The sequence below is a fragment of the Tasmannia lanceolata genome, unplaced genomic scaffold (genome assembly GCF_043159265.1).
Source record: "Tasmannia lanceolata isolate RefF3 unplaced genomic scaffold, GAP_Taslan_0.1 ptg000002l, whole genome shotgun sequence".
Classification (NCBI taxonomy): Eukaryota; Viridiplantae; Streptophyta; class Magnoliopsida; order Canellales; family Winteraceae; genus Tasmannia; species Tasmannia lanceolata.
The window spans coordinates 44420266-44437864 of record NW_027518679.1 but is presented as its reverse complement, the minus strand read 5'-3'; the positions used below and the strand labels follow the sequence as shown (position 1 = coordinate 44437864).

Here is a 17599-nt window from a genome sequence, read left to right as displayed (position 1 = left end):
ATTGGTGCTTGACGAACAGTTAGACCAATTGTAGGAGTGGGACCCATACTCATCGGATGATCCAAACTGTTCATTTGTTGGGCCACAACATAAATAGGTTGTACTCCACAGATCATATCGATAGGATGATCCTAAACCTCCGACATATTCGATTTGTGACCCAACAAATGAATGGTTTGGAACTTTGGATCATCCTTTAAAGTGGGCCCCACTGTACTTTTCAAAAAAAATATTGGACTTTACGCGCACACGCCATATAAATTCTCCATATAAAATATTTAATTTACCAGACCTGTAGAGATGAAATTAAGGTCCTGTTTAATTTCAGGGTTAGGTTTTTCTGGACAAAACTAATTCTTGATGAAGAGTCCAGTAGTATTGCATATTTGCATTAGAGTTGTCAGTGAGATGCCACCAGATTGGGATAGGTTACTGTTGTGAACAATTGTTTGAAGAGCATTCCATACGAAAAATCTCCTTATAATATTTTTGCTAGCATATACAAGAGATAGAATCAAAGAACGATTGTGATTAAGAGTAGAAACACATCAGACATTTTTTGTTAGTTTGAATTAGAGATCAGACTGTGTGTAAAAGTGCTTTTAACTATTAAGGAGATTAACTGATTAAGTACCCAATCACCTATGGACATTCCTACCATTCCCCTATTTACATTCCTAGCATTCTCCTTTCCCCAGCTCTCCAGGGCTCTTTGGCATACAGATTAGACTTGAGAGTGAACTTCACTCCTGAATCCTGCTCACCCCACTTTAGTGAAATTCTCACTTAAGAACAGCAGATAAACGAGAAAAATGAGGGAGTGGTCCTCCCAATCCCCAGTTTTCATGTACTGATGATCAGAGAATCTGGGAATGAAATTCCCAGATTCTTATTCACATAACAAAAAACACAACTAGTTTACATTGTAATGTTGCCCCAGAAAAAGAAAAAAGAAAGCGTGAACGCTCCCAAAATCCTCACACGACATAGACAAACAATTTATTTTGGATTTGGAAACTGTCGTACGAGGAGTGGCAAATGCAGGGCAATCTAGTTTATAACATACAGTCCAAGTCACAAGGCTGAAGGTCTGGAATTCCAAATTTTAAACACAGGAGGAATTTCTCTTGGTTTCTTGATACATTAGAGAAGGTGTCTGAAATCTTATACAAGCTGGTGCATGAGATTCAGAATGCAGGAAAACACAAAATTCAGCCATTGTGTAGAGCCAAAAATTCATATATAACATATATAAATTATTTCTGGTCTGTAAAATAAGAGCCTGAGCAGATACAACATATTAATTAATGAAGATAAATGGTTAAATTACAACAGGGGACTGCCATACCATATCCGCTGACAAAGTTTATCTGGTATCCGTAAAGATATCTCATCCTCAATCTCTTTTGAGAATTGGAGATCTATTTTACAGTTACCGTGTGTGTTCTGCAACCACTTCTTCATCCCAGCTTCACTTTCCCCTAGCCCAAACAAGTCCCTATCCATCTTGAGTGTGCGTAATACGCAAAAGCCGTTCAAACAGTGGAAGGATGAACTAGACATTTAGGTTCCTTCCCGTCTGCACATCTAGAAAACAGTCGATAATTAGGAAGAAAAAGCTACAGTAAGGACACGGATACAAGCCAGCTCAAGTTTATAAGAAGTAAAAAGATCACCTTGTTCCCAAGGCCCTTTCAGAACTGATTTTGAGTCCAAAACTGATTATTGGACTCAAAATTGATTCTTAAAATCCAAAATGAACAGGGCCTAAGCATTTTCATTATTGTAATCAAAGAGTGATTTCAAGTGGATGGAAATTTTCGAACAAATATAATATTGAAAGGCTTACCAGGGAAAAACATCAGTGATCATCAAGACAGGAGAAGGAAATATAGCACGAAGTTTACTTATCCACATGTTCGGGGATATTAGCGTTGCCCAAATAAACTTGATGCATCTCTTCTCTCCATATCTGCAGAGTTATAATTCATTTACTAGTCCTTTCTGTCACGTATAAGTAAAAGAATGGAGAAAGAAGGGAAGAGGGCTTTGTTTTGTCTAAACAAATTTCAAGCTTTTTATTGTTTTTATTTATAGAAAATTGAATTGATTCTTAACTGATTCTTAGGAAGGGTTTAAGTGGATTTTGAGTAACCGGCATACTGTTTTTCTTTGGAATTTAAATTTTACAAGACATTATGTCTGTGTTTGCGCTGACTAGAGAATGGCTTCTTTTTATTTATTTATAAGGACTTTTAGTCAAACATGGATTAGATTAAGGATTTTTTTGCAGATCCTATCAAGAAAATAAAATGTTGGCAGCAGGTTTGAAGGTATATCCTTCTATTCCTATCCTTCAAAGTCCTTTGTAGGAAAGTGTCTTAAGGTCAGTTTCAGTAGTATAAATTTGAAAGAATAAAAGATTGAAATTGTTTACGGTACATATTAGGATTTTGGTTCTTATTTACCAAATAACGTTGTTTTTTCCTAGGATTTTCACAATTTTATGTTAACAGGTATATTCTTTTTTTTTGAATGGCTTAACAGGTTTATTCTTTAAGCTTTGTTTTTTCCTCTTTCATGAAACTTATTTGTCTATAGCTTGCCACTTTCATTTCTATTATTTGATTTTTGGAGTTGGTTAATTCTCTGTGTTATTCTTTCAATTATATCGACACTTGCCGTTGTGGTTTCCTGACATGCTTACATTTGGATATTCCTCAACACAAGAAGATACTGGCACGAATCGTCTCACAAAGAGCCGCATGCCAGAACTGAAATGAAATGCCTTTTTTTCCGGGCCAATTATTATCATCTGTTGATAGTTTAGAAAGAAAAGCTTTATGTGACAACTTATATTTTGGACATTTTCGAGTGACGCTTCAAATATTTATGGAATGCTAATTACTTTCACAAAATGGTGCTCCTTGTGGTTAGTTTCGCACAATGGTGTTCCATCGTTTCCACCACATCACCGAAGAAACATTGAAACCAGCAAAGTGGAATACCTTCCACATGTGAAACCAACCACAAAAAACACAATTATGTGGATGCAATTTTATTCATCATTATTTATATAAAGTTTCCTTTTTGTATTTTTTTTTTTTTTACAATTATTTTGTTACACCCCTACTCTACACATTTTCCTCCATGGAGATCTTCCCTTTTACTTGCGCAAAGCTTGATTACACTTTCTTGGCATCTAAGAAACTCCTCCCAGATGATCTCTCATGCTTAGGGTTTATTTCTATCCCCCCACCACCAATTCCCTCTTTTTGTTATAAACATGAATGCGGAAATTATGACAATCATACTTACTGTACTTTTGGTTTGCATTCCGCTTGTGGACCTGGGAGTAGTACATGTTCATTGTATAATGTTCATACAAGCTATACACAGACATGATTAGTTGAAATAGTTATTACATAAACACTCCTCATTTGTTCCAATTGATTATTTCTTTTTCTTTTCTTTTGAAATTCCTCTGAATAGTTATTTCTTTTTAAAGTATTTCCCAATAACATTGATTATAATTGATTTTTCATATTTTTCGTAGAAATTATTACATTCCATAATTTATTTATTTCTCAAGCGTCCCAATCTGAAGACAGCAAGGGGGATTGAACAGAGTGACACTCTTCTTGGGCCCATTGCCATTAAATGATTAAATAACACCAACTCTAACAGCTTAAGCTTTTGGAGTAATTGGTTGTTTCATACTTTCCAATGATAGAAATATAAAATGACTTGTAGCAGTGGTGAAAAATATAATTTACAACATACCGTGTCACGAAATTCAACTCGGATGTGGGGCACATTTGTCTGATGAATATCATTCCCATCTGGACCTCTCTTGTAGTATGTTTTCCCAATCCAATGAGACTGACATTTCCATGATTCAATATCTTAGCTTCACTCAGAAGGAACTAACATACTATATATATAATTTACTACCATAGTAACAATTACATTTCAAGAAAATGAAAATCAAGATACATGATTTTTAAGGACAAAAGTGAAGATAGATCAGGAGAATTTTTGCCAGAGAGATAAAAATAAGTTACTGATGATTTCCTGAAACACAAGAATATTTTAGCAACTTTAAGGCTAAGCTTATGTACCTTGAGAGCATGCGAAAAACCTGATTGGTACACTGAGTTCCGGGCAATCTCACATAGATCACACGAGCTTAGTTTCCATACCTGTAATTGAATGGGTTAGTATGCTTGCAACCTTCATACTGAAATATTGCGATGATCCAATGGAAGCTCACCGAAGCTGCTATACTGTATTCTTCCACCAAAGGTTCTTTTGTTAAGTGGATTTGTAGAGGGTCATCCGTAGAGAGAGAAACATTGAGGCCTCGTGAGAAAAATATCGGAAAAGGATTCCGATGATAATCAAGAAATAAGGAGTTGTTGCTAAGAGGAGACATGGCCAGGCCGATCTGGCAAGCAACATTATCATCATGACATTAAGTTTGGTACATAAACCCGTAAATTGCAATCAAGAATGAGATATTTAATAAGTCATTAAAACGGTGCAAAATCTAATGGAGTAAGAGAATTGGGAGAAAATGAGCAAATCAACCAACTCAAATAGCAGTAGCTAGAAAAAAGGGTTAATTACCTGTGCAAGATAATACAAGTACTGGAGGACAGGAGATTTTCTCAGATTGATTCCATGAGCAATATTGTGAGCCACAAGAAATGTTGCAGCAAGATGGTCAATGTCACCGGTCTGTAAATAGTAGGCAACGTGAGATGCCTACTGATAAAATCAGAGGATCAAGAAGAGTTTCAATAAATACCTCGCCTGAATGTGGACGGAATTTAATAGTTGTCATGCCCTTTGACTCACGGAGCTGACAAAAATCAACAAACAGTTGAGAATTCTATTGCATTTTAAAGCTGGCATAATTTTTTTTAAATGAAGCATAATTGAAACATCTCATTTATTTGTTAAGGGCCTGTAGAAGAGGATAGTACATAACAATTTTTAGTAGGCCTACTAGATGATACGACATGAATACAAAAGTGCTCCTTGAATTAGCAAAAGCACCTTATTTAGCGTGTATAAGTTTGCATAACAGTAGTACACATAGTATGAGAATGCAGGATTAAAAATATTGGTCCACTGAGCTGGTGTGGGCATATGTTTTGTCGGCCGCCTTTCAGGTTTACTTTCATCGTCCACCAAATCTAACCCAACAACCTGAAAAGTCAAAACATAGAGAGGTCAGCCATACCATTCAAAAAAAAAAAAAACACAGAGAGAGAGAGAGGTCAGTCATGTTGCAACCAAAAACAAACTGAACCAACATTAATCTTTTATTGTAACTGACTGCCTGTGAGCGCGGCCACCAAACTCGGGAGAAATTCAAAAACCTTGTGTTTATCTGCAAATTTTTTGAAGCAGCTCATGAAAAATTTGGAAATAGTTGAAATTTTCACAATTTCTTCAAAAGATCCCCAATTGTCTGAATTACTAGTGAGTTTTGTGTTAAACTCAAAATTTTCGCGATAACTAGAAAAAAAATCTTAAAAAAGGAAGGTTGATGGGAGTTGAAAAACCATGACCTTTAAGTAGTAACCAATACAAATAAACTAACACACTAAAAAATTCACTTGAGTTAATCTCTCTCTCTCTCTCTCTCTCTCTCTCTCTCTCTCTCTCTCTCTCTCTCTCTCTCTCTCTCTATTTTTGGATTTATCTAAACATTTTATGTTCCATTCCTTAACCTGAATACATGTTACATTGAATAAATAAGTGAATATTATCGTTGCCCTGCATCTTCACTTGAGGGTAAGTTAATATAAATCTAATAACTATATTAAGAACTACAAAAAATGTAATTTAAACCACATAATATTTTCTATTCTTTTACCGGGATCAAGATGTGGTGCAATTACTCAAGTCTGACTTGATCAAAGTTATGTTTCAATTACTCCTATATGACATATGCATATCCGACCAAACCCTACTTATATCCCATGATTTATAGGAGAGGATCCTAGTACACGACCCTTTACTGTAGTGGACAACGGACAACCATATCCACATCCGAGTAACATAAGAAATATGATTTTTTAAACTTGTCAATGTTACTTAGAATTTCCAGAATTTATTGAATGAAGTGGTGGTGAAAGTGAAGTTTTTCAAAGATTTCAGGAAACGACAGCATCAAGGAAACATCTAAACAAAATAGCAAAACATGTACTTATCTATCGGTTGTCAAAATCTTTTGATTCAGAATTCAAAGCGTTTATTCAATAATTTCACTTAATTGTATTTGTTGGGGAGTTAAATTAGCACAGGCCCCACCTTAGTTATGTTTTAGTGACTCGTTAGTTTATCTACTTTAGTTTGTTTCTTCCGTCACGGGAAGAAGCCCAAGCAAAGGAACTCTCGGGAAGAGAAAGAAAACAGCTAGTTTCGGCTTCAAGGGCAAGTGGATAAATCCAACTCTAACGTAGCTTGCTTTCCGGGTGTCGGTATAGGTAGGGCAGCTCGTAGAAAGAAAACAGTTCTTTGCGGTAAGCGTTATCAGGGCTCGTTCTCTCCTCTCCTCTTCGCCAATCATTGGGATGGAACTTATAGCATTCGATGTAATTTACTTTAGTCTCCTTATGTGACTTACTTAAATGAATATGATGGGACGTGGGAGAGTAACTTGTCACAGTTCTCTTTCTCCCTCTTTACTTTATCCTTTCTTCTCCTCTCTTCCACTCACATATTCTCTCAGACCTTTTGGCCTCTTGATATGAACTTTATTGTAGGCACGCATCATCGACCGCAACATGGTATCAGCGCAACTATTCTAGAACTTATTCCAAATCTTAACAAAGTAGATCAAGATCCAAAGGTATGGGCATCAATTAGAAACCCTAGCCTTCTCGTCTCATCTTTCTATCATTCAGCCCTAGATCTACTTGAAACCCTAGAGTTTTTTCTTCAAGTTTCTAAACCCTTGTTCAATAATGGATGCAATGGGTGAATGAATGAAAATCCGTTTTAGTCCAAAAGTGTTAGATTTTTTATTTAGGGTTTCAGAACTTTTTAGTTCTTTTCTCTTTCTTATATATTGTAAGCCTCAGAGTACTTTTCTATAATGGATGCTACGGATGAATGAAAATCCATTTTTTGTGAAGTCTACTTTTCCAATGTGCAAGGCCTTGACCCCTTAGTGTGATGCATAGGGTTCTCTTGGTGCGATGCCTCTCCGATTGTTAGTGGGATTCTAGCATAACCTTCTTCAGGGTGTAATGCCTAAGCAAGAATTGGAGTGATTCGAAATCTGATCTTTCTCTTTAATTTCTTGCTTTAATCCTCTTTATATTTTCAGTTCTTGATCTCCGCCCCGTAGTCTCACCAAAAACCATTTACTACAACTTCTTGACAGATTCTAACACCTTCTTGGCATACGTTTACACATTCCTGAAATATGTTTGCACATTTCTAAACCTAGTAAAAATATTTTTCCAATCTAATCACATATCTTAGGATCCAAAACATTAATTTTCACTCATCCTTTTCATCCCTAACGTCCCTTCTATAGCTGTCCTACATCAGTTTGGTATCAGAGCAAAGTATTAGTCCTTCTATAGTCCTGCAACAGATTTCGTATCAGAGCAAAGTATTAGCCCTTCTATAGTCCTACAACAGATTTGGTATCAGAGTTAAGTTTGGAAACATGTAGCCTAAATGCACACCAAAGAATCTATCGTAAAACTTAAAGAATATATTGAAATTGTTGTGCACACCAAAGGATACAACCATCTAACATATTGTGTTTGAAATACTTAGTCTGCTGGAAGGGGCAACTGTTTGCAAATTGTGCGAGGACCAGAAGCGAAAAACTCCCAGTCATTATGCCAACCATTATATTTAACAGGGTCGAATCTTTTCAAGTGGAGGAGTATGATGGGGACCATCTTAGGACTCATATTCTAAATGAATCATCTAGGTCTTTTAAGTCCCTTATGTTATAGGAGTGGTAGTAGTCTTTTTCCATAAAAATCACTAAGATTGCTTGAGTTATGAGTGTTTTAAATAGGCCCCACACATGTATTACAAAAATTTCATGTAGGGAAAGAGTCTTTTAAGTCATTAGAGGATATTTTAGTCCAAAAATGTTGGGTTTTTGTTTTAAGGTTTCAGAACTTTTTAGCACTATTTTTTTCTTATATATTGTAAGCCTCAAGGCACTTTTCTATGATGTATGATATGGATGAGTGAATGCAAATCCACTTTTTCTTGCTTTCTTTCAAATCAATAATGTCAAGTCTACTTTTCCAAGGTGTGAGGCCTTAACCGTTTAGGGTGATGCCTAGGGTTCCCTTGGTGCGATGCCTCGAGATTTCTAGTAGGATTCTAGCACAACCTTCTTCAGGGTACAAAGCCTTGAAACCTGGGTGTGATGCGTCGGCAAGATCTGGACTGATTGCAATTATGATCTTCCTTTTTAATTTCTTTTTTTAATCCTCTATATTTTCAGTTCTTGATCTCTACATATTACTCTTTGATCCATGTGTCTCTTAGTCTCGCCAAAAATCCTTGTCTGCATCATCCCGACATATGTTTGCACATTACCAGAATATGTCTGCACCTTTCTAAACCTACCATAAACCTTGTAGAAATATTTTTCTAATCTAATCACACATTGTTACGATTAAAAAAAATCCCTCTAACTTTAAAAAAAAATCACACATTTTTAGGATTCAAAGCCCGAATTTTCACCCATCCTTTTCCCTAAGACATCCCTTCTACAGATCCTTCCTACATCAGTTCGGTATCAAAGCGAAGTATTAGTCCTCCGATCGTCCTGCATCACCCATCCCTACGCAAATGCCCTAGATATGTTCAAATTTTGTTTATCTCTAAACCATAGTTCTCCAATTTGAGTGCTATGTAACCCAATACTCTAGAGTTTACCTCTATAACCCTATATCTAAACCCTAGTACCCAAGATCCAAACCCTACGTACCAAACAAAACAAAGGGATCTACACCCTAGTGCTCCAAAATCAATCGAAAACATATTCCTAAGTGTCTTTAAATAAATTCCTTCCCTTAAAGCTAGTTTTTTAAAATCCTAACCCTAGCAGTTTTGAACAGCCCACTACTAGTTCTTTTCGAAACTTTAATTCTTGTGTCGAGATTGCTTGAAATGCTAATCTAATTCTATTCCTTTGACTTCCTTAATTTTGACACCCAAGGGCTTCATCTATTCCCTTTGCGCACAAACACCTTGTGGGGATCTTCTTGGACTGTTTTGCCCTAGCTTATCTCGTTGGATTTCTTGTGCCGGGTGAAAAATGAACTGCCATGTTGATGTACAGGTGATGAAATTCTCTACTCGTACGGATTAATGTCTCCGTTCCATCCTGTTGTGGCGATGTTGTTGCATGTTTTTTTGTGAAGACTGGACGGTTGCACATTCGTATAGTGTTGACCATTGGACATTTTCAAGTGTGGACCTTTGTGCTCCTTGTCTGTGGACTATTGCGCTTCTTGCCTATGGACTGTGACGTGTTCGTGAGGTTATTGTCCTCTCTCTCTCATAGACGCTTTGCTGTTGCGTGAGGACTATTACATCATGAACTTCGTCCAGTGTGGATGGATTGTTGTGTAGCGTGTTCCTGTGATCTGCTTTCATGCAGTGTGAACTGTTGTGTGGAAGGACTATGGACTGTTGAGATACTTGTTCATGGACCTGCTACATCCTGTGGAACTGCTACTTTGTGTGGGTCACTTCAAACTGTTGTGTAGCCCTTATGTGGGCTATTGTGGTCAATTTTGGAGACTCTCTATGGGGTAATGCAGAGCCTTTCTGTGGGCGGTTCTGAAGCCTTCCAGTGGGTTCTTGCAAAGCCTTTTTTGCGGACTGAGACTGTTATTTCATTTGTGTGGCTGTTACGCCATTTACGTGGACTGTTGTATCTTACCGTGCATTCTTGGTGTGATTGTGTGAACTGCTAAAGTGTGGGTGGATTCCTATGAAGGTTCGTAAATTTTTTGGCAGGGAAAATGGTTGTTTGTCAAGGGGAGAATGCTACAGATGATATCTACTGAGAATAAAGTATCGGTCAGTTTGAAAGTTTCTTTTTTTTCAAAGTGGGTATGAAGTTATCCACGCTCTAACTCGACGGGGAGTGTGGGAGATGGGCCCCCTCTTAGAAATGTCTCAATGTGTCTCTTTAGTCTATTTATACTTTGATAGGTCCTATCATTGCAATGGCCTCAATGGGATATGATGTAATTTTCTTTAGTCTCTCTAAGTGATTTATATAAAATTGTGGCATATTGAGGCAGCCCAATAATGGAAACAGTGAGCCCAAATCAGCTCAGTTTGGGCTCAGAATTCACTGGGTGGATCGTTTCTACTTCAGTATCTGCAATTTTAGACTAGATTAGGTGGGATATGAGATGACTGTTTTGTATTTCTATTTCTTACTTAGTAAACCACTTGGATTTAGGAAAGATTTTCTTAATTGTGTCCAAGGGCCAAGATGAGTTTAGGATCAAGGGTTGAGATTAAAGAAAGGTGTTTAGGCTAGTTTTAGAAGGTCTTAAGGCACTAAGAAAATGACTGTAGGGGAACACAAGTTGCTTTCTATTATTCTTGAGAAGCTTCTAGGACTTTGAAAAAGGCATTTTAGCTTGTTTGGGAAATTAAGAGTGGGAAAAATTAGGTGTCTTTAATTACAAATAAGATTCAGGGCTATTTGGGGACCTCAAAAAAGTGTTTCCATCAAAATTTCTGCAGTGTTTTACAGAAAATTTTATGTTGAAGTTCATGAATTTTATGCTCCTAGTCATATGAATTTGACCCATTTGAAGCTGTACATGCTACTTCTAGTTATTTTCTTTACTTGTGTGCAATTGCTGTTTGATTTCTCCACTACATGTAATAATATCATACATTAGCATTGATAACAAGATCGACAAGTTTGAAAATCTTCCAAAATTGTGATAGAGTTTTGACATTCCCATTGACATCAAGTTGAAGTGAACATTCAAAATGCAAACATGTTTCTCAGAACTCACAAGCGAACAGGATTAAAACATTCCTACAGACACATAGAAGTATATCAATATTGGTTATAAGCATGGTTTTAAATTTTGGCCAAATCTGAAATTCCGGATTTTGGTAGGGAACAAAATTTAAAACACTGAAATTTAAAATTTCCGGCAGAAATTATAAGATTTACACCAAAATTTCCACAGAAACCAAAATTGCCCCCAAAATTTCGATTTCGGCTGAAACCGAAATTTCAAACCTTGGTTATAAGTCAGGCTAACTAAATTGTAGTTAATGAATAAGTTGAAGAAGCATCAACATGGAAAATAGAACTTCTCACACAAATTACAGTGCGGAACAACGATCGACATAAAAACATAAAGGGGCTGTTAAAGTATAAAAGATAGATAACGCCTTTAAGCTTTTGGAGAAGTTGGTAAGTTAAACATGGTATCAGAGCCAAAGGTCTCGAGTTCAAACCTCCCGGATAGCAAAAATCCACATGCGATGGTCGGCCCGAAGTGGGACCACATGTGCCACGTGTTTGCCAAGTGGGCCACACGTGCGGGGGAGTGTTAAAGTATAAAAGATAAATAACGCCTTTCTCCAAAAGCTTAAGCTTTTGGAGAAGTTGGAGTTAACAGGGGCATTTTAAGCTCAACTTTACAGGCGTACACTGGAATAAGGAAACTGGCAAACTGCATTGCAAGATGGGTTTAGATAAAGGACGCACCTGTTTTAGAAACACATGCAATTGTGGGTGTGACTCTGGATCAACAGTAACCTCAAAAAGGGGAAGAAAAATATTGTCTAGAATGTTCTGGAAAGATGTAACGATTCCCATTTCCTTGTACACATTGTATAACCGTGGAAGCTGAAACACAAAGAATTGCCACAAATTAGATATAAAGCTTCGTTATAAACATGCCCACTTCTTCTAGAGAACAATAAAAAAATATAAATATCAAGCACATGAAAAAAGAAATCATGGTACGATTCTGGCTTATGTGTGATTAAAAGCGGGGCAAATTAATCACACATAAGCCAGAATCGTAAGTGTGTAATACTAATATACTATGTTAGAGGGATTTGCTGGGAACCATTTCAGAAGGCATTTCGCGGACCGGCTGTTGCATGAGAGAGCACCCACTTCAGACGAATTAAATGAATAAGATAAAATCTGAGCCTAAGTAGCTGCTCTCTCATGCAACAGCCGGTCCGTGAAATGCCTTCTGCGATGGTCCCTACCAAATCCCATATTAGTATGTATTACATAATTATATTTATATGAATTGCATGCAAAATGTCGTGCATGTATTATGCATAAATATTTATATGAATTACGTGTGAAATTTGGTATGAACTAAATTATCATACATGGTGAGAGTGCATGTCACTAGGTATTCGATGTTTAAAAACCATTATGGATGATTGTCTAGCTAATGTAATGGTTTCTAAGCGTGTATTTGTGCTTATTCTAGCAATTCCCAAAGTTTCATCTTTAAATTCTATTATTTGTGCATGTTTCCATATGTTTCCTTTATTTTACAGGATTTCCACCGAAATTTCCAATCGAAACCAAAATGTTTTCATTTCCGTGGCGACTGAAACCGAAATTTAAAACTTTGGGCAATGCAAAGATTTTTTTTTTTTTTTTTTGAATGATGCAAAGGAATATTAATATTATCAATGAAAAAGTATATCAGACGATAAACTAAAAGAGGATATAGAAATACCTGAATCAACCAAACAACATTGTCACTGTATAATTCATTATTGACTATCCAACTTGCAAGTTGGTCCCATTCACTTTGTTTTCTACCATATATTGATATCCTATATTCAGCCATCTGCCATAACAACATCATGCATCAGTACATATAGAGCATGTCATAAATAGCAAGCCCAGTGTAAAAATAGCATTCCGAAGACCCTATATTTAGCCATCTGCCACAACAATATCATGCATCAGTACATGTAGATCAGGTAATAAATAGTAAGCCCACTGAAAAATAGCATTCCGAATACCTCAAATTTTGTTTTCAAGAAATACAATGCATTTGAAAATTTTATGTAGGGTTTCCAGTTCGATGATTTGATGGAATTTAATTTTGATTCATAGGATAAGTAAATTAAAGTTGGTTCTTATACCATTAAAAAAAAAACAGAAGAAGATAAAGTGGGTTCCTCGTACTAATATTTAACACCTTGCAACTTTGAGTACTTTTAATCTGGTCTGTTGCAAGCTTTAATTAATCTACCACGCCCACCCTTCAAAAATTTGGCCCATATTAACTTTTCAGATAGGTAAACCCCACATATTTTAGAAGGAAAGCATAAAAGCCATGTTAGAATTCAAGAGAACTACTGACTGATGTATGCAAAGCAAACCATATTACCTAAGTGCAGCTTTTTGAATGATAACTGAAGTTCCCCTCCAGGATGGTGTTGTTGTTTTTGGATATAGAATGACCTATTGAGAGATCATATGAAGAGAGCTAATGATAGTAGAGAGTTAGCAAAGTTATCCTTGTTAGTCAATTAGGACAGGCTCCAGAGATCAGGTAAAGATCTTAGTCGTGATAGTGATCTTGGAGGGAATGAGAACTCATCCTTTTCTCCATGAAGATTATTTCATCAAATGTTCGAGGGCAGAATGACCCAGAGTGAAAAAAATTCATGAAAATTTTCATCTGATCTATTAAGAATTAAGATATATCTAGTCATTGTTGAATAACATGTTGTAGGGTAGTTTAGTCATTACCTCTAGTATAGAGGGTATTGTAGTTTTTGTACTCACTTGCCCTATTTGGGCCTATAGATACATCATATTCATGAGGAGCTCCCGAGTGGAGACTCTCCATCATTCACTCCTCTTCTTCTAACCCTAATCTCATTTCTAACATGGTATCAGAGCCAATGGGCTGATCCTTCAAGAAGGAAAAAAGAAGAGTCTCTCTCCCTCCATGCCATCATCCCTTTCTCTCGTATCTCTCTCGTATCTCGTTTCCCTCTCTTTATCTCTCTATAGTTTCTCCCTCAAATCTCAAATCCCTCAATATCTCTCTCGTAGTGTCTCTCTTTCCTTGTCTTTAAAACCTTTTTTTTTTTTTTTTTGAAGAAAATCTCTCTCGCGCTCGTGTCCTTCCCTTCTCCTCCTCCCCCCACTGCCCCTCTTCCCTTTCCCTTAACCCCTCAATTCCCTGCTACAGCAACCCACTACAGTAACTGTTACAGTAACCCGCTACAGTACTGCTACAGTAACCCGCTATAGCACCGCTACAGTAAATCGCTGCAGTAACCCGCTACAATACCCAACTAAAAAAAAAAAAAATTTCTATACCCTAGAAATCTCACTCTTTCTCTTTCATTTCGTCAAACCCATTTTCCCTCTATCGTATATCTCAAAACAAAACAAAATTCATGTTTGTATTACTTGTGTAAACCCATTTTTGGGTTCTCCTCCACTCCAAAGGTTTCTTTATTTTCTCTTCTCTATAGCTTTTTTGGCCTATGGCCTTTGTCTTTCTCATCTCATCGTCAAGGTGCACCATAAGTGTTTGATGAAATGTCTCAAAGGGGTTTTGTGCCTTGAAAGTGTTATTTTTGTTTCAAGTTGAAGGCCTTTGGCCTCAATTTGAGGGGGAGAGTTGTCTTGTATTGTTTCTTGTTGTTCTCTTGTGCTGGTCTTGTTGTCGTCTTCTTATCATCTCTTTCTTTCTATTACCTTCTATGTCTTTTATGTAGTTCTTCAAGCCGCGCACCAAGTATTTGATAAAATATCTAAGAGAGGTGTGGTGCCTTGTTTGTCATCTTTCCTTTTTCTTTTTCTCTACGGCGCACACCAAGTGTTTGATCAAATATCCGAAAGCGGTGTAGTGCCTTGTTTGTCTTCTTTTCGTTGCAAGTAGAAGGTATTTGACCTTCAACTTGAGGGGGAGTGTTTTCATGTAGTTCTTTGTGTCTTTTCTTAGCAGTGTTGTCCACTTTGTTGTCTTTGCTTGAGGGGAAGTGTTGTTAGTGTTATCTTTGTCTTCTTGAGGGAGTGTTGTCTTGTTTTCATGTCTTGTTTTCCATGTCTCTTCGTGTTGTCCGGCTTTATGCCTTATCTTCACCGGGCGATGGTTTCCCCGTCGTTGGTCGGTTATCTTCTTCCCTGTCTTCTTCTTATCTCGAGGAAACTGTTTCTCCGTCGACCTCTCATTAGGCGACGATGTTCATGCCGTCAACCTTCTTTCCAGACTTAGGCGACGATGTTCATGCCGTCAACCTTCTTTCCAGACGATGGTTTCCCTATCGTTGTTCGGTTATCTTCTTCTTTTATCTTGTTATCTTGAGGCGGCGGTTTCCCCGTCGACTTCTCATTAGGCGACGATGTTCATGCCGTCGACCTTCTTTCTAGACGATGGTTTCCACATCGTTGGTTGGTTATCTTCTCCCTCCTTTTCCTGGCGATGGCTTCCATATCCATCGTTGGTCGACTCTCTTACAAGCGACGATCTTTTCCCGTCGACCTATCTTTTCCGGACAATGGTTTCCCCATCGTTGGTCGGCTCTTTCCAGGCGACGATGTTCATACCATCGACCTTGTCTCCAGGCGATGGTGTCCCCATCGTTGGTTGGTTATCTTCCTCTTCTTATTTTTAGGCGACGATTTTCATGCCGTCGACCTTGTCACCAGACGATGGTTTCCCCATCGTTGTTTGGTTGTCTTCTCTATCTCTTCTTCTCTCCAAGTGACGGTTTCCCCGTCGACCTTGTCTTCGATGGTTTCCCCATCGGCAATTATCTTCTTCTCTTGGCATTGACTACTTAGCTGATGTTCTCGCTCGTGGTGCTTCGTCATTGTTTGTGTGCGCACCTTTGGTGTAACCCCTTTTTGCTCAATGGATCATTGTTATTCCCTTACCGAGGTGCCTCAGTTCGATCCTTCGTGGTTCCAGACTTATTGTCGAGTTCTCATTCAGGGGGAGACCCGGTTGCGACCGCTCTCGCCATAGTGCTACTTCAGGAGGAGTTGTTACTTTTTGGTGGCCGCAGATCTCAACGACCGTACTCTCATGGTGGTCGTTATCTCTTGTTATGCTTTCCTTATGTATTCACCATACCAGCTTGAGGAGTGTTATACCAAGCTGGATGTGTGTATGAGGTTATTGTATTTTTTGTTATTTTTAGTTGTTTTTTGTAATCTCCTTTGTACCAAGCTGGAGTTCCCTAGTATATACACTCCAACTTGAGGGGGAGTGTTGAATAACATGTTGTAGGGTAGTTTAGTCATTACCTCTAGTATAGAGGGTATTGTAGTCTTTGTACTCACTTGCCCTATTTGGGCCTATATATACATCATATTCATGAGGAGCTCTCGAGTGGAGACTCTCCATCCTTCACTCCTCTTATTCTTCCTCTCTTCTAACCCTAATCTCATTTCTAACAGTCATAATTCAAGAAACTAGAATGGAGGTGATTTCTTTGGATGTTCTGAAGTCAGTTCGCAAGGGATCTAAAGCAACTATTCTCCACTCCTGGAACCTCACCAGGTAAATTCCTAAGGAATATGAATTCTTTGAGACCCAATAAGTATCATTCGGGTCACATTACTAAACATAAATAGTCAATTTCTGTCCAGTTATGTTGTATCATGTTCTCTTGGACAACAGTTTAAGCCCCTATGAAAAGGCTGCGAGAGGCAAGTCTTTTTTTTTTTTGAAAGGGCGAATAGATAAATATTAATAAACGATACCAAGGAAATCCCGAGGGAAGTACAAGATAAAATAAAACAAAACAAAAACAGAAAGAGTACAGTAATCAAGACTTGCGAGAGGCAAGTCTTTGTAATGACAATTACACTCAACGATCCTCAATTAGTGGAACTTGGTGTATTTCTAGTAATATTAATGTTGTTGTGGACCAGAAGAAAAATCTACTACTTCTAAATTAACTCCTTGCTTCTCTAGGTTAATGAATTTTATTTCAGATTTAAATCTTATTGAATAGAGTTTTACGAAAAACCTAGTAAATAGTACTCAGAGCAAAACCATCTGAAATCGATCTCCAAGGAAATTAACTTCATTCTCACACACAATCTCTTTCGTTCACTAGGACCCGAACCACACCTCCGCCCCCCCCCCCCCCCCCTCAACACACACACACACACAACACCCCCGTCGCTTCGTCGGCTTTCATCCTCCATTGACATCCCAATCCCCACCTTCACCACCACTGTAGATGAAAACGGACAATTTTTCAACTTTTGTGGCACCTTTGACTCCACACACTGCTCTATTGTATACAGCTACACCTCGAATATCTAGCATCGTTGACTCCACCCTTGTCGATCTCAACATCTGCCTCGGCCACGTTGAATCCAATCAAGCTGAGATCCCAAAAAATGGCAGGGATCCCAATGATGCTCTGTCACGCTCATCTTATTTAATTGCACACATTCTCTGCCTCTGGATTGCCTGACTCACTGCAACCACTCTAACATGGGTTGTGTGGAGGCAGGGAACTCGTTCTCGAGAGAACCGTTTGATCTGCCTCCACACACTCAATTGTTTATCTCTTTGGATTGCTACCA

The 17599-nt window shown here is 37.8% G+C and overlaps 1 protein-coding gene across 1 annotated transcript in view; it reads right to left on the bottom strand.

Annotated features, from left to right (window-relative positions):
* Nucleotides 1-1218: 1218 nt before the first annotated feature.
* The window catches only part of LOC143874632 (putative AMP deaminase), a 47549-nt gene continuing 31168 nt past the window's right edge, over nucleotides 1219-17599 (bottom strand). The window contains exons 11-20 of the mRNA XM_077376906.1: nucleotides 12759-12872; nucleotides 11756-11896; nucleotides 5062-5214; nucleotides 4811-4864; nucleotides 4630-4740; nucleotides 4274-4447; nucleotides 4122-4202; nucleotides 3784-3882; nucleotides 1850-1972; nucleotides 1219-1587 (exon numbers count right to left, since the gene is read on the bottom strand). Coding sequence (XP_077233021.1) covers nucleotides 1904-1972; nucleotides 3784-3882; nucleotides 4122-4202; nucleotides 4274-4447; nucleotides 4630-4740; nucleotides 4811-4864; nucleotides 5062-5214; nucleotides 11756-11896; nucleotides 12759-12872 — 996 coding nt within the window. The 3' untranslated portion in view covers nucleotides 1219-1587; nucleotides 1850-1903. The remainder of the gene's footprint in view (nucleotides 1588-1849; nucleotides 1973-3783; nucleotides 3883-4121; nucleotides 4203-4273; nucleotides 4448-4629; nucleotides 4741-4810; nucleotides 4865-5061; nucleotides 5215-11755; nucleotides 11897-12758; nucleotides 12873-17599) is intronic.